Source organism: Taurulus bubalis, assembly GCF_910589615.1.
Source record: "Taurulus bubalis genome assembly, chromosome: 3".
Taxonomy (NCBI): domain Eukaryota; kingdom Metazoa; phylum Chordata; class Actinopteri; order Perciformes; family Cottidae; genus Taurulus; species Taurulus bubalis.
In genome coordinates, this window is record NC_136591.1 from 22,153,528 (window position 1) to 22,181,527 (window position 28,000).

The following is a 28,000-nucleotide window of genomic DNA, read 5'->3' on the forward strand; positions in this document are numbered from 1 at the left end:
CAGCTGACCTGCCGGCAGCCAATCACGGGGCGAGGACGGGCTGCACCGCTTAAGCTCACTGCCCCGAGAGTTGTCAAGGTTTCTGGTTGTGGAGTATCCGAGAGGGGAGCAAGGGCGGCAACGGTTGTACGATGCCGAATAAAACGAAAAAAGACAAGGTGAGTTTTAGGAGCGAGAGACAGGCGACTGTGCGAAACCAGGTTTTATTATTGATAAACCGGCGTTTATATATATATTTAAAAAAAAGAAAATATTTAATATAGTTGGCCAGCAACCCGTTAACGTGTGCAAACCCGGCACTCATCACCGGTTAGCCGCTGCTCTGCCAACACGTCTTGGGCTGCCTTGCTATAAATATATAGCGCCGGTATGCAGATGCAAGGTTGTGTACTTTGAATGCATATGCTTATGAGGATTTGTGAGCGTGTTAAGGTGTGGAGTACTAGCTACATATCATGCACGTTAGCTGAAAGCTGGGTTCGTGAGACTTGCTAGTGACTCTGAAGTAACGTCAGCTCGCTAGCAGGAGACTTGCCAGTGTGTTCAACTGGGTGGGCATGCGTGCTATATTTAGCTTTTTGCATGGCGGCATCCACTGATGGGCTGCTTACAAATGTTGTCCTCCCGGCGTCAACTGTTACGTGCTCGCTCATGTTGATTTGACTAATGTGTGTTAACCCGTTAAACCTTTTTTTTCTTTTTCTCCCAGGAGTCCCAAAAGTCTGGTAAAGTGGGAAAAAGTGGTGGACAAGAGAATTCAGAGCATGAGGTAACGTCGGGGATGACCCAGGATACTTCTTTATTGAAACGTCTTGGAAGACATCAGGACCGGCCTTGTCTTGCACAAGTTAAAATGTCACTGATATTATAACTTGAAAATGGGACTGCATTTACCATTTACATAATTAGTCATTAAGCTCACCCTCCAATATTATAAGTGTCCAATACTGTACTTGACAGTTTTAACAGATGCATTTCTGATATTTTGCAATATGCCGCAAACACGTTGACCGTAGTGTTGTAAATGCATGCCTTTGTGCATGCCTTCCATACTGTTTTACTAGCACCCATAATCCAGGAGACAGAGAAACTGATTCTACTAAGCCAATCAGAACTGTACAGCCAGCTAGATGAGCAAATCATATCATATGTGTCACCTAGTGGGATCCTTTTGTCCTTGACACGTACAGCATAACATGAGGCAATCGGTAAACTACCTCCAAGGAGACTAAAAAGTCATCGTCATATTTATATGTCCGTCAGCCACAAACTAAACTAAAAAGGTAATCTTTAATTCTCCAAAATGGAAAAGGAGAACACTCTAAAGGATTTGTGCGTCAGAAGTGAATTGACACCTCTGTCATAAACTCGTATCAAAAGCTAATGCACCGATCTACATAATATCCTGTCATGTATAATAAAACGGTGAGAAAAAGGCCTGACTGGCCTTTGACTTTTGTGCTTGTATCTGGATTGGGTCACATCTGGAAAAGCTAAAGGGGTTGCTTCAGCCCACATTACAAACATTGTGTTGGTCTTGCCATAGAGCTGTATTTGTAAAAATAGTATGAGGGTGTCCAATGGTACCAGGTGCACAGTAGGGTTTCAAACACTATTCACATGGCTTTTCCAAGATAAAATGCATCTGTTAACAAATAAAAAACCCATCAGATTGTACTTCTTCTCTGCAATCAGAATATAAACAGATATGGAAAGATTTCAACCTCCTTCGTTGTTCAAATAACTGGATGCTTTTTTTTTTAAAGCTCTTTTTTTTTTTTTTCAACGCTAGTATGACAGCCGTCATCTGTTTGTGCAACAAAGTACAAAGCAAAGTGGTGTCCTCCTCTTTCCTAGACATTTAATATTTATATTGTACGGGCTGTTGACCACCTGTTCGTATTTTAGTGGCTGATGTAATACACAGTCCAGTTTGTTGTAATAGGAAAATGCACACTATAAGGCTTACAGAAGTTAGCTGCTCCATATTTTTTATCTCATTTAAAAGAAAAAACTGTGTATATTTAATTTAAATGTCACAAATAATATCCAAAATGTATATTTCTATCCTTTGTGCTTTTGCCAATTGGTTATGAATAATACAGAAGCATTTTCCCCCCACTGTCGACCTTCTGAATTCTTATTTTTCAGCCTCTTAGCTGTCTCTTGCTGGGAAATGCCAATCAAGGCAGGGTTACTGTTGAGTTTCTGCAGCCATGTGGCAGATCAACCACTGCCCCGACATTGTGTCAAATAATACATTGCTGAGCTGCAAGCTGCTGTGTTACCCCCTGCCCACCCTTTTGCCTCATATGCTTGGTAACCAGAATTGTTTGAGACTGAAGGCAATTTTTTATAGTTGATAAAAATGCTTAATTTTCTGTCTCGGTACCAATCGTATCAGTGAGGAAAGCATTTAATTAAACAAAATCCTAGTTGGCAGATGTTTCTACTTTGGCTTAATGCACTTAAAGTAGAATAGTTAATTCCCATCTTTGTATTACATGAATACATAATCTAATTCAGAGTAGAGACCAGCGCAGCTGTATTACCTACTTTACTAGACAGCTTGCTTGTGGCCCAGCTCTTAAGCTTCTGCCTTGTAGTGCTGCAGACTGTGACCAACTTTAGCTGGGTCTTAACTGAATTGAATAATTCCCTTGTGACTCAAACGGCTCCACGGATCTGCATCTGGTGAAGTCAGCTCTGTGCCATCAGGTGTATGTTGATGAATAGATCCCAGCAGGCAGGTGAGACCAGATTCAGTCGATCCAGCCCCACTAACCCTCTTTTTATTAAAAAATGTGTCTGAGACACAGCCGGGTGGTTTGAACACACACGCACACACGCAAGCGTCACAGGTTTATGGTCTTAGTTACATAATTAAATACACTGTTAAGTAAATGAGGGCATAGTGTATATAATTAAAATGTCCCAGCCAGTCACACACATTTTTATCAGATTCCTAAAGAGGTACTTGCACCCTCTATCACACTTTGTACTATACTTGTCATGTCAGTGTCACTGATCTGGGTTTTTTTCTTCTCATTTCAGCAGAGTTCTAACAGGAAGGCCAGCAATAATGTTCCTCCCACCACTCAGCTGCTAAAAGGGAAGCAGCCAGGTTCCCAGACACCTGTCAAAAAGGACAAGAGGCAGAGCTCCTCTCGTTTCAGCTTGAGCAACAACAGGGAGCTGCAGAAACTGCCTGCTTTCAAAGGTATTTACTGGTAAAATCACAAAATGCTGTCATCTAATCACATGATAAACCAACCACCCAGTGCTGTCGTTGCATGTAAACACATACAAGTGCATATAGTAGAGCTGCTCTTCCAGGCTGGAAGGTTTTGTACTTGGTTATGAATTTCGTAGACAATTTGCCGTTTTTCGTGGGCAAAAATAATGAATTTACGATGTTTTGAAACCTGAATTCAAAACTCAACATACCTCCCTGAAGAGATACACAAAGTAGATTTTTTTTTTGAGAAATCCCTGTGATCTTGACACTGATAAGTGCAGGCCTTGCATACAGGCACATTTACAAGCACACAGTGTTATTTACTTTCCACTCTACAACATCTATGAACATCCTCTGCTGCATCACCGTCATTGTAATACCAAGCTGAGCATGACGTTACGCAATACATGGAAACAAACAGAGGACGTACATGGCATGGACTTTGCGCTGGATTTAACCCAAGCATCTATATTTAGTGGTAATCCAGAGATAAAGCTTTAATTCCATGGCCCTTGTGTTTTAGGATGTTGCCAGTGACCAGCAATATCTGCCAGCCATACTACTATTCCTTCTCTATTCCTCCCTTTTGTGGAAGAGAAATTGGGAAAAATCTTTGCAGATGTATATTGACGTTTACTTTTATGTCTAAACTCGATACCGGCATAGCACCAGATGGAAAAGCAAGGAGCAGGCATTGCCGTTCGGCCTGTGGGCATACTGCCTATGCATGTGTCTGTGTATGCATGAATACACACAACAACGTTGTCCGGTGCCCTCTCCCAGCACAATCATTATATAATCTGCCGGTGTACTGAAAACAAACCACTGTACATGCATTATAGGTTACTAAATTTGTGTGCAATTTAAAAAAAAAAAAAATATATATATATATATATATATATATATATATATATATATATATATATCTCAATAAAGAGATTTCCATTTAGTCATAAAGGGGATTTGCCTATGAGAGTGGAAATAAGATTGACTGCCAGAGAGTCAGTTGCTCTGTGGGATGCAATAAATAGTTAAATGTCTGGGATTTATCAAACCTCAGAAATTATTATGGCGTAAAAAAAAGAAAATTGCACAATTTTCTTTCTCCCGCTTAAAGTCACTTACCTACAGTGAGTAAAGGTAGCGTTCCTCTTCAGGGGACTTTTCAAATGTTATTTCTCTCTTTGGCTCATTTTGCTGTTAGTGGCGTCACTATCGGTGACCAGCAGCTGTTGTTTTTATTGTGTGCCATTTGTTCACCAGTCAGTCTTGTGAGATTATAATTAATGGACACACATTGAAGTTGATTCTACCACAACATATACCTGTTCCTTAATCTTGGTTAGCCATTACCCTTGTACTGTGTCAAGAAACCACTAAACACAACCTAATTTCTGATAAAGGGAGCTCTTTTCCCACACCCCAATGGGAGCTTTGATAACATTCTGCAAAACATTATCCCACAGCGACCCGATAGATGTTTTCACTCGGTCCTGTCCAAACAGGCTCCTTGCTTGGCCTGTTTTCATTCCATGCATGTCCGCCACCTCCTGATGGAAACACGCGTCCGATAGCCTACAACACATCTGCAGCACTACAAGTTTGAGGCGAGACTGACCACCCTGACCTGAAGCAGGCCTTTCCCATGAACTCGCCTCAAACCCAAGTGTGCTTGTTGTGACTCAAGTACATTTGAACTGTCCCAGTGTTTACATTTGGTAGCACAGCAGTTAAAATGCTTCTTCTTAAAGACTTGATATGGAGAGCTTGTTTTCGTCGGTCCTACCAAAGTACCAAAAAAAACATGAAATTTGTGTTTTGGATAAATCTTTCTGCCTGCAGCTTGTGAACAGGCGATAAATGTGCCCGTTTATTTCTCTCGACGTCAGGTCCAAACATACTTTTCAAAAGCACAGAACAACAACAGTTGTTGCCCTTTGTGTTCTCTTTTATAAAAGCAGGTGCTTTTTTTGTATGAAGCATCTGCCTGCAAGGGTTTTGTCGCCATCAGCTGGTCAGTCAAGTATTTGAGTTACTATCATGTTGATTAACTGGAACAAACATTTCAGTTGTCAGGATGCAATATGACCTCCACCCCCTGATATCTTGACATTGCAACACAAACAAAACCACGGATTCTAATCTGTTAATTTGTAGTGGTTTGGCAGATATAGGCACACTCAGTGTTGAAGTTTAGCATGCCAAGTAAGATACATTATACAACAGGGAAAGTATTATATTTTAGTGCGGCACATATTCATTTTTAATTCAGTGTAAACTAGAATAATTATTTAACCCATTTAATAAATATATAATTGTGCATCTAGCTTGCAAATGTACAGCTTTTAAATTAAACTGTATCATGAGGAGGACACGGTAAGGATTAGTTTTCTACGATTGTTCTAAGATTGCTGGTTATTCAGTGTAGTTTGAGAGGCCCGGGGTTTCTTTAGTATGTGAGAAAATGAGTCTCGTTATAGCACAATAAGTGACAGGAATATGACACATTTCCTGTGTTTCACCAAAACCTATCTTGAGCTGTTGACATATTCCTATGTCCTCAACCAACGGAAAAACAAGAGATGAAAATATAGTTTCTACAGTTTATTGGAGGGCATACGAAAGGAAGCAATCCCTGCGCAACATCAGTTACTGCAGAAGTTACGTCATGTACTCTTGAAACATACAGTGTCTGCAATGTTGAGTGTACTATAGCGTTTGCTTATGAGTCGCCGGCAGTCAAACCTATTGGGCATTGATCTAAAATTCGAAGTTCTTTGTATACATTTCATTTTGTTTTAAACAGCAAGACTTTTTAAACAAGGCCTGTTTCAGGGGAAGGGTTTCCTGGCTCGACCACTGCTGCAGGTGGTAAAGGAAAAAACCTCCCACACCTCATGACAGCAACTTCCTCTTTTACAACATATCTTATAAAAAAAAAAAAACACAATAAAACATAATTCACTAGCTTTGATCAGCTGTTGAAGCTCTCAATAGTTTGTTGATATTTTGCTCTCAATAGTTTGTTGATATTTTACTCTCACTCTTTGTAGCTGAGCCTTGCTGTAAAGCTACCACAGAGCAGCTATAATGAACATGACGGCTCTAATTTGAGTAGACGGGAGTTTCCATCATTGGAAGCTGCTTTAGGGCAACATTAAGTTCAGCTTCTGTTTTTAAAAGAGCCTCAGCTGTGTTGATACGTCTGCGTCTCCAAATACATTTTGAGCCGTAAGCGTTTATCACAGAGAACCACGCACGACGTTGAAGATCAGGAGATCTGTAAATAAACCACTTAACTGTGGCTGACCTGCTGCTATAAATGATGAATTTGGAACGCAAGCAAGTATACAGTCTCCATCCTATCCGGGACCCGACTCATGATGCCGCACAAGTTCACTCTCTTGCCTCCGCCCAGCAAATGTACAGACGGAGGGAAAACCTCAAGCTCATGAGTGCATGTGCCAGAAGGAGCCTTTGGAAAGGATCTGTAACAAGTGGGTGTGTTTCGCGTTGTCTTGGTCAGAACAACAGATCTTCTGATGGGAGGTTGCCTCATGACTAGGGAGCAGAAAGAGCCTATTATACACTCCCGACTGGAGCCTGCTGCTGCTGAAATACACCACTGTTGTATACATTAGGACCAGCCAGTCTTAATGTTCTGTTGCACTGCTAATTTGTGTTTGGAGGCTAAATCATTATGCTGGGGGAAGGGCATGTGCATTCCCCTTTTCCTTACTGTGTTACTACTTTAAGAGTTTCTGATATTAATGGCTGAAATTACAGTTTACAGCCAGTGTAGCAAAAGTAAACGTTAGTCAAAGTTTAAATACGAGAATAATCATTAAAATGATCCCGGGTTACAGAGTAAGCTCGCTACGAGTTGTGGAGCATTGCAGCTTTTCTTGCATCACTCCCCTCCCTTTACATAACTATTTGTCAAATCAACTGTTATCTGTAGATCTCAAATCAGGAACATCCAGTTGCACAAGTTGCAGACGTATGGACCCACAGGGAGGAGCTGTTCCACACTGTTATGTGTTAAAACCAAGGTTTACAATTACATTTGCTGGACAAAATAAACATTAACAACAAATAATTATTTCATTATTTTGGTTTGTAAAAAGACTGAATTCGACTTTCTCTATGCAACACAGTAAAACTTCACTTCATTTGTCCATGCATATTACACAGAAATGTTAAATGGAGAAAAACTAAGCGTCATTCATTTAGTTGTTTGTAGCTTATATAAGCTTGACTAACATTGACAATCATGGGGAGTAAAAATCAATACTCAAACTAATTTTAAATGTCTACTGGAGACCTTGTACTTAACTCAAAGTACTAAGGTTTGTATGCTATACACACTTTACATTTGAAATAGTACAGCAAATGACATTTTCATTTGTAGTTTCTCTCTTGCCAATTATCATGTGGTTCCCCCCTTTTTTAAATGTGTAATAGTACTGCAAACTCGAGCAAAGCCATATAATTAATAATGCATGTTTTTTTTGTTACTCACAAATTCAAAGGACACCCCCTGCTTTGTTCGGTTTTGATATATATATATTGTGTGTGTGTGTGCACCCAATCCTCACAACACACACACACACACACACACACACACACACACACACACACACACACACACACACACACACACACACACACACACACACACACCACTTTGGGATTGGTAATAGTATGGTTGGATGCACACTGACTTGACCTTTCTACCTAATAGAAAGGTCAAGTCCTGGTTACATGATTCTAGAGAGCTGTTGGATATTGAGATAAATGTGTATTTGAAGGGCTTGTTGAAAGAATGGTTTAAGTGCATTTTAACTGTCTGTAGAATTGCCCTTTTCTGGCACAGCTTTACAGTGCAGGATTTTGTCCCCAGAGCTACTGAGACTGACCGAATGCTGCTCTCTGCTCATGCACATCCTGTGTTGCTTGCATCAAGACTTCCTGCCTTCCTGTTTCACAAACATACACCTGGGCTCAGGATGTGCTCCTGGAGACACACACACACACACACACACACACACACACACACACACACACACACACACACACACACACACACACACACACACACACACACACAGTCTCTTGTCTTTAACAAACGTCAGCTTCTAGTTGATACATCTTGCGGTTTTATTTTGGGAAAAAAAAGATTGTGTCTAAACTTGCCCTGCGGCATGCATTCTCAACGCTTGTGGTTTCGTGTGTGCTGTTTTCCATGCATTGAACTTTTTGCGTTGGACGTGGGCATTGTAATTCGTTATGTCAGTTGGGGTTTGTTGTCGGGTGTTCGGCTGTGAATGAGTAATGAGTACAAACGGCCTACATGTTTGACAGAAATGTGTATTTCCTGGCCGCCTTCTTGTGTCTCAATAACACAATGGGCTGAACTGATGGCAGATCAGTAGTTTGGGCTTTGAAACTCTTGTCAGACGTAGCTGCTCGCGCTCCAATCACAGCAACAGTCCCACCTCTTCCCCCTCGGCCCACCAGCCAATCCCATCCCTCATGTTTATTTATACTGACACTCGGCCCATGTGATTGCAGTCAGCCAACCAGGCAGCTGCAGTGGGGGATGACGTCACTAACTAGCTGGTTCCCTCCAGCAGCAGGGGAGCTTCATTTTCTGCTCCGAGTGTTCGTGCTAAAATGGAGGCTGGCTCCTCGCCTTAGCCCGGGCTGCCCTCTTCTCCCCCGTCTCCTGCCTCAGCTAACTGATGTTGGCATGCACTAGACCTGCCAGTGGGATGGTTCTGGATGTACCGACCACCAATGGGCCTTTCCAGCCTGTGGCCCTCATGCATTTTAGAGGTGAGAATAGGAGATTTTCCTCCTCTGCTGTTCTGTGTTTGTGTTTCAAGGGGAGATGGTAAAAAATGTTGTTGCCATTTAGCAACTGCAGTTGCTAATTTGGATATTGTAGAAGAAAGTATTTGTGTCGGATGACTTTTCTTTAAGTTGCTGCAAGAGAGGGAGAGCATTTATCCCCTTAGCGTTGGTGGCATGTGTGTTTTTGGAAGAGGAAGCGGGGGGTTGTGTTTGTTCGTCAATGAGGAAGGGTTTTGCCAAGACATTGCATAGCTTAGCTTCAACCGGGGAGGCGAGAGAGTGAGGAGTGCTACTTTTGAGTCTCCCATCCCCCCATCAAGACTGCTGATGTCATAGGAAGTGAGGTCAAAGCTTGTCGGTGTGTGCATTGCTGTTGTATTGTAGATGAGTCTCTGGTGTCGGCTGAAACACGTGTACGTTGAAATCTCTGCTTGTTGCTGGTTTTACCGTAAGCTCCTGAGTTACTGTCTGAACATACAAACTGTGACCTACTACCAGTGTTGTGCAGAGAAAATGGAAACTCAATCAATGCTCAGAGTATCTCTGAATAAGTGTTTTAGTGTAAGAAATTCAAGGCAAATGTTTGTTCATGTATTATTTTTCTTAATCCACCTTTCTCCACGAACGGTGTACATTTAACATGCAGCCTATTAATGCACACATGCGTTACTAACGGCGAGATGTTTGTGTCATGTTGTGACCTGCGTGGGTGTTAAATGACCTCATGATGTTTAAAAACATTGAAGTAAATGCAGCCCCATACTAACCACAAGACTTTGCATTTGTAGCCCTATGTCTGCATTGACACAGAATATGTATTTGTTAAATAATCAGGTATTCATAAAATATTCGCCAGTAAACATTGTGGGATTTGAGATATGTCCTCGGGAGCAATTTGTGTCCAAGCCTGGTTTCCTGTGAGCACGCTGGAGCCTTTTTAGATGAGCAAAGGTTAGCTGCCCATCCATGCAGAGAGGCCCGTGTGTGATGTCTGCAGCGGCACAGCATGTCTCTTAATATTTTAGGCCTGTTCAGAAACCCTAGTGCTGTTGTGTAACAAGAGCTGGTAGACCTCTTGGCACTCAGGGGTTGATGAGATGAGGTGCTCGTGGGTGGACCCGTGGTCCAGCTCATTAGTAACAGGCACCCACCGCTCGGGTACGGATGAATAAACCTTAATATCACCTCTTAAACTTTGAACACGAACAGATGATCTACAATACATTTAAAAAAAAATCTTAAGGACTTATATAAACACTTAGCTTAGGTGATGATTAAAATGAAACCCTTTACATTGATTTGTATTTAGATCAATATGGAGAGATTCGTTTGCATTTTGACATGGATGTCTTTTTCTGTTGAGTGTCAAAACATGTACATGTACGCAGGTATTGTATCTGCTAGCGAGGGAGCTGGGAAACAGTACAGTAACACACATAAAGTTATATTACTTTTTGGCAGCAGCTCCACAGTCTAAAGTTGCAGCTTGTTGGAACGGAAGACCGAACAAAAGAATATACTTGGCCGTGCCTTTACATAAACACAGTGTTAAAACATAAAACAGATCTGGGGTTCTCCAGGAATGTGGTGGCCAAAGCTCAGGGGTGAAGCAAATCGCCAGCTGTTTGACCTTTTTGATGCGGTCGATTAGATCCCGTTTGTAGCCAACAGTTTGGATAGAGGGAATGAAGTATGATGTTACGGCAAAGCTACTTCCAGACTTGTCACTATTCTACACTGTGTCTGAATATAGACGAAGAAATGTTTTGTAACCAGTTGGCTGGACTAGTTGTTCCAAGGTACCTTGCTGCACAAGAGAATCCTACAGGCTGATGTACACTCGAAAAGCAAGTCAAGTATAAATTCGTTTTTTATGAGCGCTCACTACATGTACAGAAAATAAAACATGGCATTCACACGTGGAGGTCTATGGAGAGTCTCCCTGTTGGTGCTGCCAGTCCCAGGATCAGAGTCTAGTCTGTGTGGGAGTGTGCACAACCTACAGTACAGAATCTCATATAATTGACTAATCTCACCACTGCCAAGTAATTAGATTTACGTGCTAATTAAATATCACCTCTGATGTTTGAACCAGTGCCACTGTTTTGGCTGCTTCCTTACAATCAATGGATACAAAATGTTACATGGAAAGATGTCAGCAAGACAAAAGCCATTTACTTTTTCTGACGAATGTACACATGCAAGTCCTGTGAGTGTATGTGATATTATTTAGAGATGAGTTATGCATGTGCCAGTTACGTATCCGTTTCCTGTTTCCTGGCCGTGCAAAATAAATGGTTGTCCTTTTAAGTTCATATAGAATTAGGTTGTGTTTGTGGTGAACACGTATGTTCTGGTGTGTATTGTGCTAACAAGAAGTTGCACGCTTTCAGTTAGCATAACCGGCTTTGTATGTGAGGTTACAGTCGTTTAACTTAAGGCACGCACAAGCTAATCCGTGTCATATGTAGGGATGGGTATCATTTAGGTTTTTTCCGATACCGGTGCTAAACCGATACTTTTAAAACGATACCGGTGCCTAAACCGATACTTTTAAAACGATACCGGTTTTAAACCGATACTTTTAAAACTATACCGATGCCTTAAACCGATACTTTTTTATTGTCAAGGCAATTTTTTTTCTTCAAATTGAACAATATTATTAACTGTTTAAAGTATACTATAGATAGATATAAAAAAATAAATAAGTACATACAAAACACACTTCAAACTACAGCTTCAAACCTTTTAGCTATAAACATATATATTTAAAAAAAGAACAGACACAATCATCAGGTGGCCTGATGGGACTGGTGCAACAGAACTCAGACACTGTTGGATCCTATAACTGCTGCTTTACTGGACTACACGTCATCATTAATATCAACTGGAGAGATTTGTTCCAGCAAGCCGAGGACGGACGTTCAAAAGCTCGTGCTCGTGTCTCCAGCGATCTCTGTGTGCGCGCACTATTTGTGTGTGTGTGAGCGTTGGAAGCCCCGCCCCCTTGAGTCCCGCTCTGCATGCAGGCAGACAGAGAGCAAAGCAGCGAGTGTGCTCTGATCCGCGCTATTTTAATAATTGTTTTTAGCGTACGGGTACCGCGCTACCCTTTTAGTATCTATATACCTTGTAACTTTACAGAGTAGTGTAAAAAAAAAAAGTATCGGCTCAGGCACCGGAAGGAAGCACCGAAATCTGCGTTGCTTTTCGGTCCGGTCGGTACCGGACGTGTTGTCCGGTACCCGACCCTAGTCATATGTTGTATATGTTGTTCTGATGCTACCAATCGGATTGGGATTGTCTGAGGCTGAATAATAAGGGCAGTTGCTTAATGACCTTTCGTTTATAATGTATTTCTTGCTACATGTGCTTTTTTTTTCTCTGATAGGTTTTAGGATGCATCTTTCACCGTCTTTGGGCATTTTCTTTGTCACAAGGATATTAACTTTACCTTTTGCATACCGAACCAAAGTCCCACTATGTTTAAATCTTTTTTTTGTCACAGTTTCTTCACAGCAACACCTCTGCTGTTTGACCTTTTTTATTCAGCGTTGCAGAAGGTGTTGACTGACAGGTGTTGGGCATCCTGTTGACTCCTCCTGACTGAAGTCCGTTCAGTGGACGCGTCGCCCGGTCACAGCTGATGGAGCTCAACAAATTGGCAGCATATGATTCCATTGTAGCAGGCTGCATGCATTCTCCATTAACAACGGTCACCTCCTGGTCCAAAGTCCTGTCTCTTTCTGTGGTCACCATGGTGACGTACACTACACATGCAGATTGTTAATGGGGGAGACGAGACCGACTCATAAATCACAGGCTGTGATGAAAACTAATGCTGACCCATGAGTCGGTTTTATAAGGTGACGTTTTGCTTCAAGTCACTAATCCCCGTGTTGGACGAAAATTAATGGGTACCATTGCGCTTCTTTTTGGTTTCAGGGTATTTTTGTGGTTTGGGAATCTGAACAACGGAGGCTGAAGGACTTATAGCCGTCTCTCTACTCGTTCTTTTCCAGGAGGCTACAGACATTTTGTCAGCAAAGCAAAAATAGTGATTCCCTTATTGAAAGCGGCATGTCCCTTAGCAGTATGTACACCATGAAAGAGTTAATCAGAATCAGCTTTATTGGCCATGTGTGTTTACACATATATGGTATTTGCCTCCCGGTTTCACATAGCTCTCATTGTACATGTGTACATATTATTTACAATAAACAAGATAAATATCCGATATCTGATGGAATTGTTTATCAGAGTGACGGCCAGTGGAAAGAAGCTGTTTCTGTGTCTGGTAGATTAATACTACTTGCTTTGTGTAAAACAGACTGAATATAGTATTGGTGTCCTGTCTGGTCAGTAACACTTGATCCAGAACGGTGTTGCCTGAGTTCTGATGCGAATTCGAGGCAGACCACATTAAATGGCTATTTACAAATACCTACAGTGGTTCCCTGTACGCTTTTTACGTTATTTTACTTGTTTATTAGCCGTACATGTTCCTTGATGTTCCATGTGTCTGAAAATATCTCTGGTGAACGAGTTGGGAAAGCCCTCGTGTCCTCTGGGAGCAGACTTGTAGCGGTTTCAAAGAGCAGAACGGAAATTCTTGGGGATTCTGCATTTAGCTCCTGCGCCCCTAAGCTTTCTGCTCAAAGTCTTTATATTTCTTTATGAGCTCAAAACATACCTTTTTGACACAACATTTATGTAATTATTATATAAGTTATTCTCTTGTTTTATATTATTGTTTATTTGATTGCACATTATGTTGAGTAGAAGTGATGTGGATGATTCATGAGACTCTGTGGCAGCTGCTGTTCGGTGATAATAGATGCACGCTGGCAGAATGGAGATTGGCTCATTGACACTGTGTGTGTGTGTGTGTGTGTGTGTGTGTGTGTGTGTGTGTGTGTGTGTGTGTGTGTGTGTGTGTGTGTGGTTGCTACAAAAACGTGCAATGGTTTTTGAATAGCAAGTTAATGATTATACAGAGACGGGGAGTGGCTCAATATTCCTGGAGGCAGATTCAGTGCCTGTGCATCATTGATGTAGTGAATGACGGTGTCTTTTAAAAGGCAAAGTAAAGCTATACTGAACCTGAATAACTCTTAAAGGACTTCTAAAATTAACTTGTATGGATATTTACCTTTTCCCTCATCTAGTTTTGAAATTACTTCAGTCAGGCATCTGGCTTGTACACTTTATCCATGATGAGGGATTACATATGATAGTTGAATGTAGGGCTGTGGTATGGGCAAAAATTCATATCACGGTATTTTGTAAGATTCTGACAGTTTCACGGTATATATTTGTTTAAACAAGTAAACACATTGGTTCCATTAACAGCACCAGTCAACTAGACAGCAGTGCTGTCAGCGAGCCGTCCATAGCCGCAACAACAGCAGGCAGCAACATTGACTTTTTACAGTTTAATACTGGGAGCGCAGTGGAGCTACTTACCCGTCAGTGTAACTGGGCTCAGTCATGTTTCAAACTTGTTATAAAATTACAGCACCGAATTGCATTCTGGGTAGAGTTCGCACACAAAAAAAACAGGAAGAGACAGACCGAAGACACGCCACACAAACAGCTGTTTGCCGCCCAACTTCCCAGCATTCAATTTGGCCGTGTAATTTTGAACCATGAGTGAACCAAGTTACACTGACAGCTAAGTAGCTCCACTGCACTCCCAGTATTAAACTGTAAAAAAGAAATGTTGCCGCCTGCTGTTCTTGCGGATATGCACGGCTTGTTGACGGCGCTGGTCGCTGACGGCACCCATAGCGCAACGACAGTTGTTACGTATAATCACCGGTATGACGGTATATGAAAAAATCATACCGTATGGAAATCTGAAACTGGTATACGGTTTGAACCGGTATACCGCACAGCCCTAGTTGAATGGTGATTGTTGGGCAAACTTTGTGATGGCTGTGTTTTGTCGCTGGTGTGAGGGACCGTTTCTCAGATGCAGTGTTAATATCCTGGAACGAGTCGTTGCTGTCCTTTCCTGTCAAAGACACACACACACTGGCAGATCTGTTAATTCCCTGCTTTTCTTCCATTTTTGTCCTCTAGATGTTCCACCTGCTGACCAGGAGAAGCTGTTCATCCAGAAACTGCGGCAGTGCTGCGTCCTCTTCGACTTTCTCTCGGACCCACTGAGTGACCTGAAATGGAAGGAGGTGAAACGGGCGGCGATCAGCGAGATGGTGGAGTACATCACCCACAACAGGAACGTCATCACCGAACCCATCTACCCGGAGGTGGTTCACATGGTGGGTATTTTTAACAGAAGTTGGCATTCACATGAAGTAAACAGTCATGCTCAGTGTGGATACTCAGGCCAGCTTTCTGAGTATCCATTATTCAGATTAAAAGTTCCTGCATACGAGGTGAAGCAGACGCTTTTGTCTCAGGCTCGACAAAGAATGTGGTATTTTCATTTCCTTCGCAATGTAGCCTCCTCTGTGCTAATGCAGGAGGGATGTTGTTTTTAAGCTCCTGTTGCAGGCTTGTGAGTTTCAGATTAGACTGAGACTATTGTTGTAAAGTTGATCTAAATTAATTCTTTAGGGCAGATTTGGCATTCACTATTGCTATATTTTCTTTTGGCTGTCCGGTTACATTTTATATTCGGACATAGCAATAGAATTTAAACTATTTTCAGTAATATCTTTATATTAAAATAAATCTTATCTTCAGATTCAGTAATCTTTAATAAGACAGGCAGTGGAAGTTATTTTTGTAAGGAAAAGCCACAAGTTGCCCTCTTTCATCTTGTTCCTGTTATTCATTAAGAACGCTAATCACATCATCACTGATGGAGGCCCCTCATATTTTACATTGGTAAATTAGCAGCCATAATCACCTGTGATGGATAACATCAGTTTACCTTATGTGGTAATGTAATACTGCAGCTGGTGTAAACTTATTTGATATAACATGCCCGTATTCGACAGGTCCATAGATCATGTGACTTTCTCTTGTCTGTGTGTCTGTAGTTTAGCAGTACAGCCGACTTTTTAGGTTTAATAATGACAGTTGTCATGTCACTGAGGGAGGAAGGATTTTCTTTCTTTGTCTGTGAAGTTCTATGATACATTTTAGTGAATAAGGCTCAGCTGTATATCACTAAGTGCATGTGACCACAAAGAGCTGTGTGACTGTTGAATGAAGCTGTTGCTTTCATTTTCCATTAACCTCAGTATAACGATCTGCGACGTGTTAACCTAGATCTTTTCATGGTTTTGATGTGGACTTTATTTCCGTGCCACGGGAAGGGAATGTACTGTGGTTTATACTGCCCTGCCAGCAGCACGTACTTGTTTCAGACCCATTTTAGTCAAAAAATGTTTGGCTCCCCACAGCGTCATACGAAACTCTCAGGAGCATCACTGACCTCAGTTTGAACCAAAAGATCTTTTGACACACACACTTTTACTTTTGTCCTTGGACTCATTGGTACGGCATTAAGTGACCCATTTATTTAGCTTCCCCTCAAGTGGTCACTTTGTGGTGTTTGTCTAAAGATGGCCAAGAAAGTTAACCCATATGCGGCCACTAACCCTGAATCCTCTGCAGGTCTGAACCAGTTAATTCAGTTAGGCGGTCGTCATTGAACTCCTACTGTATATTTATTAGAGATGCTTTCCTCTGAGGTCGTGGCCTGGATGTGTTCACGGTAACCAGGTTTGCTTTCCCAAGCCAGCTTTAAAAGCCTTTGGTTTTAATCAAAGCACAGCCTCAATGCCACATGGTAAACTGCCGATGATCAAGGTGCAAATTGACCCTTGTTCTCCTCGTCGTGGCTTCATTTGATCAGCGCTGCAGAAAATGCAACAGAGCTTCCAAATCTGCATTAAAATATACTGACGGGCCCTTTCCCCCTGCCCTCTTAAAGGCGAGGGGGGGGGGGGGGTTTGATGGCTTTCATCATCAAAGTATGGACACGACTAACTCCTCTTTTTTGTTGTTGCCGTAAAGCGCATATTCGTATGTTAAGGCTGTACACAATATTTCTTCCAAAAGCCTTGTTCTCTCCGGGCATGTTTGATGCCTCGGTGTTCAAGCTTTAGAACAATATTTTGGCAGGCCTTGGGATGACATGACTTTGGTTGTTCCATTAGTCCCATTCTCTTGGGGGAGAAAGGGTTTCTGCTGAGAACATAAACACGATGGGGAGTGTGTTTTGACCTCTGGTCGACTGCACTCTGGAGGAACCGTCTAAGTGTGCTGTCTTGAAAGCGAGTTGACTCAGTAGGAAAATAGATTGATGCTTCCCAGTTTGGGGAATAGTGATGCCAGTGAAACAGGCTGCTATCTGAGATGAGCCCAAGAGGGGATATTCCACCGTCGATACATGTCGTCCTTCAGTCTTTGTCATAAAGAAAATAAAAAAATGTAAAGGCAGATTATGACGATGGATTCACGTAACATACGTTTCATTTGCAGTATTTCTATTGATTTTCAGGCAATAAGTTGACCTGATGACGAACCCGTTTGCAATGGCTACATAACATGATTGTACCAGAGTTACATCTTTAAACTGGTATGTTATATTGTGATCTGTGCATTAAAATAGCCAACATATCTCACTGTTTCAGTTCATTTTTGCAAAGAAGCTTGTTGTCCTCTTTAGTAGCAGTCAACAAACCCCAACAACCTATTGATTATTTCTTGTCATTTTGTGGGACGAGTTACTGATTGTGCCAAATTTAATGAAAGTGTTCAGTTGTTTACAATTATTCACTTGAGCTCGAGGATGAACTGATTTAGAATTTGGTGGTCGAAGGTCACTCTGACTTCACAAAACACATTCTGCCCATAAATCAAGAATTAAAATGCTAATTATGACAAGTTCACACTGATGACTAATAGGATCAAATGAAGAAGTGATTTATGTCCCTTTGAAGTAACTTGGATGTAAACTGCAACTTGGCTGGTCGGCTTAAGCATTCAGCCGTGAGGCAATACATCTAGTTTATGTGAGCCAAACATTAACTGGAACAAAACGGTATTTCACATGATTTATGACTCTTTTATTTATTTTGACTTTCTTTCATAGGCTTTGATTTATCAATGTTTGATATCTGATATCTGGCTCATGGACTGAAAGACGGGGATCAATTTACATTTCTGTTGTCCAGCAATTTTATTTTAGTATTTGTTTATATATTGCATTGTAAAATACAGTGAATCAGCATTTGATATCTGTGTCGACTCGCAACATGATAACATTACATATCATAAATGTGTTTGAGTGACCTTCCTTTTGTTTTTTCTCTCGCCATAGTTTACTGTGAATATGTTCAGGACGTTGCCGCCATCATCCAACCCCACGGGCGCCGAGTTTGACCCCGAAGAAGATGAGCCCACGCTCGAGGCTGCATGGCCACATCTCCAGGTACACGTACACACACACACACACACACACACACACACACACACACACACACACACACACACACACACACACACACACACACCTCATTTGAATAAATCCATACATCTGTTACTTTCACGTGTTGTAAACTCGTCTCTTCTTTCCACAGCTCGTCTATGAATTCTTCCTGCGGTTCTTGGAGTCACCTGACTTTCAACCAAACACAGCCAAAAAGTATATTGACCAGAAGTTTGTAATGCAGGTGAGCACCTAATGTGAAATTTGTAATGTATTTTCATGACGCTTGAGTGCATTTTTCTCTCTCCCTCAAAGATCTGTATTTGGTATTTAGTTGAAATTGTCTCTGTGTCTCAGTAACCTTTTTTTTTGTGCCCAGCTCTTGGACCTGTTTGACAGTGAAGACCCCAGAGAAAGAGATTTTTTAAAGACCACTCTTCATCGCATCTATGGCAAGTTCCTGGGCCTGCGAGCATACATTAGGAAACACATTAATAACATATTTTATAGGTGAGTGAGGTCTTTGAGTTTTGGCACATAAGTGACACTTGTGCGTTTTGTTAAATGTACCGTCGTGATTTATTGCCATTTTGCTGTTTTTCCAGGTTCATTTATGAGACTGAACATCATAATGGAATAGCAGAATTACTGGAAATATTAGGCAGGTAAGAAACCTTTGAGAGGTGCATCCATAAAACCTCTCTCACGTTTATGCTTCAGGATGTAGTTTTTGGTTCATTTCCATTCACGTTTTTCAGTTGTAAAATTATCAAATGATCGAATTCATATTGACGCTGACGGGTATTGCCTTTGTCTTATCTCTTTAGCGTCTATACGCCATTAGAGTCTTGAGTTCAACCCCAGCTCTTATTTTCCGAATGATCACCTTTCTCTTCACAGCATAATCAATGGGTTTGCATTACCGTTGAAAGAAGAGCATAAGATATTCCTTCTGAAGGTTCTGCTGCCTTTGCACAAAGTCAAATCTCTTAGTGTATATCACCCACAGGTAACCAGTTTGTCAGTCTTAAATATTATACATTAATGCTTATCTCTGCCATAAGCAACCCCTTTTTATGATAATAATGCTAATGTTTTATTTCTCCCGTAGCTGGCTTACTGTGTGGTCCAGTTCTTAGAGAAGGATAGCACCCTCACAGAACCGGTAAGATATCATTTATTAATGTAATGTCAGTAATATTGGTGATTGGCAATGAAGTCCTTGGGTCCATTCAGTAATTCAAAGTCTTAGTTTTTTTTATATCCATACCTACCATGCTTAGTTGCAATATGATTTGGCAGGTACTTATGTGCCTGGTTGTATTATTCTAAATCTTAGTAGAGAGCCTCTGAAATGCATTGGAACTCTTCTGATAAACAACGAGGACATGAAAAGAGAGAAAGCTGGAAGCCCTGTCCTTGATGTAAGCCTGCGGGATTTCAGTACAAGAGATGGGAAAAACAAACTTAATCTGATTTTAGTGGATTCAAAAGCCCTCGGTCTCGGACAACAAACACAAATGATATACATAGCTATCTGTGCTTTCATTTCTGTAAATATGGTTCCGTTGATCTTCTTTTTCTTCTTTTTCACGAATGTTGTTGTCCCTGTCTTCAGACGGTCATGGCTTTGTTAAAGTATTGGCCCAAGACTCACAGTCCAAAAGAGGTGATGTTCCTCAATGAACTGGAGGAGATCCTGGACGTCATCGAACCTTCAGAGTTTGTCAAAGTCATGGAGCCCCTCTTCAGGCAGTTGGCCAAGTGTGTGTCCAGCCCGCACTTTCAGGTCTGACATTCATCCCAGTCCACACATTAAGTGATTTTTAGTTCACTTTGTAATCACAGAGCTAATCTAGACACGCTTTCTTTTACTATCTGTCTACCGAAGTAACCCTGGTATAAACTTGTGTATTCTCAGGTGGCAGAACGAGCTCTGTACTACTGGAACAACGAGTACATCATGAGCCTAATCAGTGACAATGCCGCCAAGATCCTGCCGATCATGTTTCCATCCCTCTACCGCAACTCCAAGACCCACTGGAACAAGTGAGTCACTAAGCAGGCTTTCCATCCAGTCAATGTCTCCGCGCCGCTGCCGGATTATCGTTTGTGGCGATCCTAAAGGCCTTTGCACACTGGGGGCGTGACACGGAAGTGCAAAATACTCCAAACTATTCAAACTAGCAGCTACGCAAATTTGCAATAGTTGCAGCATTTTTTTTCAAAAGTTTCGAATAGATTCGCACAAACAGAGGACCAACTACGAGGATCCTAGTGACCCAGAGCAGTCTGTCTCAGGTAAATAGTTGTGCAGCTTCTGTCAGAAATGTTATGGAATTTCCTTTTAGCGAAATGTTCTAAGTCAGTGTTTTTCAACCTTTTTTGAGCCGCGGCACATTTTCTACAATAAAAAAAATCCCGCGGCACACCAACAACCCAAAAAGTTACAAAATGTCACATTGTAACATAATACAGCATATATGGTATGTAATTATTGCTCTACCTACTGGCATGGAAGAGTATTCAGTGTTTCAAGTAAACCAGATCCATCAGACACTTTGTTATGAAAATGGAAAATAAAGTTATGCAAAAAATAACTAGTATTTAGTTCCTACTAAATAGCTTATTGTGGAAAACAATAAGCTATTGTTTTGCAAAACAAAACAGAATGAGTGCAGATGTGTGAGCCATCACGTTGTATCAGTATTAATGGCTGCAGTGAGCTGCTTTCCTCTATGCATCTTTTTAAAACAGGGTTGTAGATTCGATACGGCTCTCAATTCATGCTCAATGATGAGAGACACAACAGCAGAAAGCCGACCTCACGGAGATCTCATACAGATCGGCTTTTGGCGAAATGACAAGAATCGGCGAGTCGCGCAAGTGTATCCTGTTAACGGCGGACGGTGAACATTTAAAATCAGCATTTCCTCTTGCGCTCCACCTGTTATAAATACTGCCCCAGTTAGATAAATAATGACTTAAAGGAAACATGGTGTTCATTTATTTTAATGACAACCACAAAGTGTGCAGGCTTTGTCACTGCAGTGTGTTTGTCAGGCTTTTGGAAGAACATTTCCAGAGCCTCTCGATATGCGAAGTCAGAAACGTCATTTATGGAGCTCCAGGCTGCAACCTGTTGGATGTTTGTCTTGATCTGCAAATCATTAACTGTTGGGCTTTAAAAGTGAGAGCTCATAGCTTAACCTCTTAACGTTCTGCTGTCGCACGGGCGCCCATTTCAACTATACACTGTACATTCTGTTGTACATTCCGTTGTACACTGTACATCTATTTATAGTTCGGTACGAGTGCCATATGTTTCTGGAAACCTACGATTCCTGTGATCCCAGCTGTCCACTCCGTTTCAAGATCAGACCACCACAGCAGCTACAATCAATACTTTTGTCAGACAACAACAAACAAACAAGTGATTTGAAAATCAAGACAACTCACCGATGACGCCTCATATTGATCCATAAATCCATAATATTCCAACAAAAATGGCGTTGTTACGTCGTAAAGGTCCAATAAAAATAAATCCCATAAAAGATTTAGTCCAAAACACGTGATTACATCCATAAATATCCACCAACTGGCGTTGCATCATTCCATTGCAGCTGAAAGTTATGAACGAAAGTAGTGTTGTTTTTAGCAGGAAGTTATGTTTGCATGGGAGCACAGCTACAAACTCGCTATCAAAATGTCCGCCGAAATCTAACGGTTCCAAGGAGACCCCACTTGAACCAATAGGAGCTTCATATCCTGACTGACAAGCTACATTACCCAACCAGAAGCTACGTTGCAGTTTCGGCTCAGCCTCTATTTTCTTACGTGGCTCACGTCTGTCACCTCGTACAGCTCAGATGACAGGCGTTTCGGACAGCCAATGAAATTGCCTAAACAAAGATAGGCGGGAAGAGGGGGGGCAAATAATCACAACAGCCTTTAATTTGATGAGAAGAGACAGCTGCTGTAGAGCTTCAGTCTGAAGTGTAAATTAGCATAAAATGCATTTATACTTCATTTTCTCTGTCAGCAATACTGGTAGTATATATGAATAGTACCTATATAAGTTTGCAAGACTATAAGCCTTTTTAATAGGTATATAGTGTGTGTGTGTATATATATATATATATATATATATATATATATATATATATATATATATATATATATATATATATATATATATATATATATATATATATATATATATATATATATATATATATATATCAGGAATATTTTCAGTCTCAAAATGAAAAAACGCCTAGACATTTCATTAGAAAAACATGTGTAAAATATTCGTTATCTGTGATATTGTTATCAACTTTTTACTTAGACTAGAAAAGGCTTCATGCTATGGTCCCATTGTGTTTTCCAGTCCATAAGTCCCATTTATTGTCATCTACAGGCATCTATTTACAAAGAAATGTTCAGACGGAAATAAAAACCTTATACTTTAGTGTGTTCAAACTCATATAACTGTGTCAGCAGCACTCAAAGTGATTCTGACTAAAGCTTCAGATTATTACCTTTTAAAAGAGACCAAGACCATGCATTTACTCCAAATAGTTCAAGTACAGCTTGTAATTTACTTTGGGTATACCTGGATAGGCGTTTTTCGTCATATTTTACAGGAATGTTAAGAGGTTAAAATAGTGATAGCTTCAGCAGCAAATCCCATTGTGAAAAGCACGCAACATATTTTTCGCCGCTCTCCTGTGTGCAGCGCATCGGAGCGGAACTCCGCCGTGCACAATACAGAGCAGGGAAGAGTTGTAGACGCGACCCAGAAATTAAATGCCGTCTTGTAGATACGATCAATAACATACGGCCGTTTAATTTGTTTAATAACACAACAAGGTGTAGACCTGTACTATATTACTCTGCCAGCCACTATATTGCAGGCTCAGACGCTCAACAATGCGAAAATCATTTGCAGCAACTAAATAATATTTTTTGGGACCAATTAAGTGAAATTGGACATTTTCCCATGGCACACCTGACGATCTCTCACAGCACACTGGTGTGCCGCGGCACAGTGGTTGACAATCACTGCTCTAAGGGACGATGAGTTGAAAGGTAAGAAAGGAATCTGCCTTTGTCGAGGTTGAAAGGAGCATCAAAGTTTTCTGTTTTTGATCTAGCTCCCCAAAAACAATTACTATCCTATTTTATTTTTTTATATATATATATATATATATATTTATTTATTTATTTTTGCGTTCTTTGTGAAAGGACAGTTTCTTATAATGCATTTTATTTGTATAGCGCTTTAAAAGGTACTCAAGGCTCTTTGTGTTTCTGCAGGACGATCCACGGGTTGATCTACAATGCTCTGAAGCTCTTCATGGAGATGAACCAGAAGCTGTTTGACGACTGCACCCAGCAGTTCAGGGCAGAGAAAAGCAAGTAAGTCACAAGCGAGACATCACATCTGAATTTCTAGAGCAGCTACAGCTCTCTTGGCCTTTTTCTAACACGTCATCAAAATATAAATAAATCATACAAGCACCGTTAGAAATGGAAAGAATGACGGCGTAGGTAAGTAAACTGACATACTTTGGACATCACAGATTTGTGACCTCAGTGCAACATTTGAGTAACTTCTTTTTTTTTTTTAATCTAATGATTCTGTTTTTGTCTCAGAGAGAAAGCCAAATGGAAAGAGAGAGAAGAAGCGTGGCTGAAGATTGAGAATCTTGCAAAGTCAAACCCACAGGTGTGTAAAAAAAAAACAAAAAAAAAACCCTTGTTAACCTTTTTTTTTTTTATCTAGTACTTGGGCAGTACCAAATGTTTTTTTACATTCAAAGTTATTATTGAGATTTGTATTATGAACAAACTCCTCAATTTCAATAACTGGTTAATCGGATTAAATAAGTTGACCTTTCTTTAATGAACACAAACGCATGTCTCAAGCGGCAGAGCAAACCACACACAGGGAAAATATTGTTTTTGAAAGGCTAAGCGCTAACAATTATGATTTTAAAGCAGAATATTCTATGAGATAAAAACTCTTTTGAATACAGTCTACGAGCAGAGCAGGGCAAGGGCAGAATGGATAAAGGGGGAAAACTGATGAGTTTCCGTTCGTCCTCCTCTTCCTGTACAGTTTCTGGTTTACGTCGACTCGATAGGCTCAGGCTGTCCGATGGACATGGAGACAGACGGGCCGCTGCTAGACGACGTCATGCTAAAGAAAGCAGTAGCGGAGGAAGCCACACAGGTCAGGAGTGTAGTGTAGTGAGGAGTAGCAGTGACTATTACAGTGGTCTTAGGTCTAACGTGGCTCATTGCCGCAGTAAAATCATCGTGTGCCAATTTTGGATCTTTATATTTAAAATATTATATATTTTATTTATTTTACTGTATCTGTCGTGAAAACAATTCACTGAAACTTAAATGGGATTAGACACTAAGTTAAATTGACTGTGTAACCAGCCTCAGTTAAATCGTTTGAGGCCATTTCCATAATGTTTTTTTTAAAGTGGGATATTTTAACTTTTCATATTGCATCTTGCTCATGTGGCCACTTCCTGTCATAGCATGCAGTGATCATATTGTATTGAAAAGACATTTCTTTTGTTATAGTTGAACGGGTGACAGCAGGTATGTTTCAACGTAGGAAAAGTACAGACGCAGATATCCGACTTTTCTGTCTCCTCTTTGTCCCACTGTCTCATGTGTCCAGATCCAAAAAGATCAGCGCAGAGAGCGCCCACTGATGAGGAGGAAATCGGAGCTCCCCAGGGACCTCTGCACTGTCACAGCCTTGGAGTTGCACCGGAGAGCCGACGAAATGTTGACGACGCATGATGGCCACTAAGAGACCACCCCAGATCCACCATAAACCAGCAGCAGCATCCACAGAGGAACCACAGGCCCCCCAGAGGCCAGCACAACAACAGAACTCTGGTATCTCAGTCCAGCACAACACAGAACTAAACGGTCCCAGCTCCACCTGACGCAGAAAATGTCTAAAGCCGCACGTCTAAGCCTTGTTCGGCTTTTTCGGGACAAACGGTGCTCAACTCCTAACACGCACGCACGCACCTCTTTTATCCACCTGGTGGTCGCCCAGCAGTAACGTCTGTGGTGCCGGACGGTCCTGCGTGACCACGACATGCACCGTGGCGCTGGAACTTCACCCTGAGAGACTGTAGTGTCGTTTTTCTCTTCTTCCTCCCTGTTTTTCTCTCTTCTCAACTCGTTGTGTTTTCGAGGTGCTGTGCTGCCCCCTTCTGGTCATTTCTCTCAGGTGTTCTTTTCTGTGTGTGCGCTGTCTTCTCTTCTTGCCTCTTCTTTATAGATGTCAGGCGCTTGTACAAATAATATGAGCTTTGTTCGTTTGAGGAAGAAGAAAAAAAAGAGAAAAAACCTGCATCAGTCGCTGAGAAAATGTCAGTTGTTTCTATATATATTTAATATTAACTATTATTACCATAACATTTAAACTAGACTGCTGTTTATATTTAATTTTTTCCTACATAGTATATTAGGAGCTCTTATCAGAGTAAAAACACACTTCTTATCTGTACAACTGCTCTGTTTGGAGCTTGCTATTTTTTTCCATTAGCTGTGAAGATTCATTGACCATGCTAATCAGGTCAGGGTCATGTGGGGCGACCAGTAGAGTGGGTCGAGATTAATAGCAAACTGTGCTGGCCTGACGGAGGTCTAGGTTTTACATCCAACAGATCTTTGCACTAGTTTGTTGCCAACATCTCATTCATTTTAGTCCATTCGTAAAAATAAAAATAAAAAATCTTTTCAATTGTGTAGGCAATAAGTGAACACAGGTTTGCAGTGTGTGTCGGCGGCTCAAACAATGGTCAATTAAGTTTTATTACATGTGCAGATCCGTTCGATCGGTTCCTGGGATGAGTCCATCCCCGAGCCCGGTTACGTGAGAGCGGATTATGAGGTTTATTTTTGGTTTGCCCGTTCAGCGCGGTCATTAGCATTCAGTACAAGTCGCTGTCATTCATTTGAGGCTTACGAGAGGTCACAGAGACATAGTTGCTTGTCTGGGATTGACACAATGCCACTGTGTGCCGAGAGAAGTCGAACGGGGCCAGAGTCCGCGCTGATGGGGATCACTTTTTCTACTCTTCTCAAGCAAGACCCTTTTGTTTATAAAACACTTGTTAGAGACTAGACTGCTCCGTAGGCGAGGTATGTTTTGGTTTGCAGAGGTCAAACATGAGCCTTTCTTTTCACAGTGCCTTTTATAGTCTAAGGGGAAATTTGCTCTCAACCGAGAATCGAGTAGTAGCATGAACTAAAATGCCAGATGAATTTAAAAAAAGAATGAAAAAGAAATCGCACCATTAGTTTCCAAAAAGAAAGACCGTTCAAGTCCTGCTTGGCACCCCTCCAGCCACTCGGACTCCCGACACATGCCTTGTTGAAGCTGAAGAGAGAAGACAAGCGGAGTGGTCGCCCAAAGCCACTTCAGCGACGAAGCACTTCCTGATAAAACTTGAAAAGAAAATGGAAACGCAACTGAAAAAAAACGAGTAAAGAATTTAAATCCGTGATGCTGTCTGTCTTGGTGTGTGTGTGTGTGTGTGTGTGGTCACCTCCCCTGAGTGGGTTGTTGTGAGCCGGCCTCCACGGGAGAGGAAATCACCTCCAATCCTGACTTTTCCATTCTGCTCCCCACTGTCCCATTCATTGATTCGTACCATTGTTTGACCCCCTCTGCCCAGATCTGCACACTGGCTGTAACCCCCCTGCCCCCCTCCCCTTCAGTAAATACCTACTACCCTGTCTGGACATCTGTTTGATCTGCTTCTGGATGCTTGCAAGTTCTTTTTGTTTTGGGGTTTTATTCTTCCTTTGCCTGCAGAACCTCTCGTCAGTGTTCCGACTGAATGTGCAAATTGTAAATAATACAGCCAGGCTGTTTCCATTCACGTTAGTCTTGGAGAACAACAGTCACCAAAGGCTTTTACTAAAACCTCGGCCCCACTGCCGACGTGCATCGCGGTGGATTCGGTCAGAAGTGGTTGCATCCCTTCGATGAGCTGTCAGCTGGTGGCCGTCGTTCTTCTTGAAATGGCTTTAATATTGGCTTCTTTGGAGCTCTCCATATTACATAAGCTATTTTATCCACAAAAGAATGAAGTGTCCTTTAGTATCTCATACTAAATGGCTTCATCTAATGTACATATAATGTACTTTCAGTTTGTCATAACTATTATTAAATGGTAGGTTTCATATTTTGTACAGAATAGAGGTCATTAGCAACTGAAGCACATACTTCAACACATGACTACATCTAGGAACAGTATAGCATTTAGATAGTTTTTTTTAATCTATTTGTAATCCAACATCTTTTCCGTTTTATTTTTTTCACCTTCAGACATGTGTTGAGACTCTACATACATGAGCTTTTTGTGTGCTTTTATCCAAATCTCCAGTGGTGTACATCTATCTATATACAGCAAATAAAGAGAACGTGAGTTTTATATTTTCATCCT

General features: G+C 41.2%; 1 protein-coding gene across 6 annotated transcripts; it reads left to right on the plus strand.

Moving 5' to 3' along the window:
* Positions 1-131: 131 nt before the first annotated feature.
* ppp2r5cb (protein phosphatase 2, regulatory subunit B', gamma b) lies at positions 132-28,000 on the plus strand (the record flags this gene model as incomplete). 6 transcript variants are annotated; one of them, XM_079215416.1, is made up of 16 exons in its annotated part: positions 132-158; positions 710-769; positions 3,055-3,220; positions 15,179-15,378; positions 18,396-18,506; positions 18,655-18,747; positions 18,883-19,013; positions 19,109-19,168; positions 19,404-19,512; positions 19,615-19,668; positions 20,122-20,292; positions 20,425-20,552; positions 23,823-23,924; positions 24,162-24,234; positions 24,628-24,741; positions 25,207-28,000. In XM_079215416.1, the coding sequence occupies 16 exons, from the start codon at positions 132-134 to the stop codon at positions 25,339-25,341; spliced, it is 1,734 nt and encodes a 577-aa protein (XP_079071542.1). In that variant the 3' UTR covers positions 25,342-28,000. The 6 variants fall into 6 exon arrangements, with proteins under 6 accessions (XP_079071542.1, XP_079071544.1, XP_079071545.1 ...); XM_079215418.1 differs by having other exon boundaries at positions 3,058-3,220; positions 24,628-24,750; XM_079215419.1 differs by having other exon boundaries at positions 3,058-3,220; positions 24,628-24,747.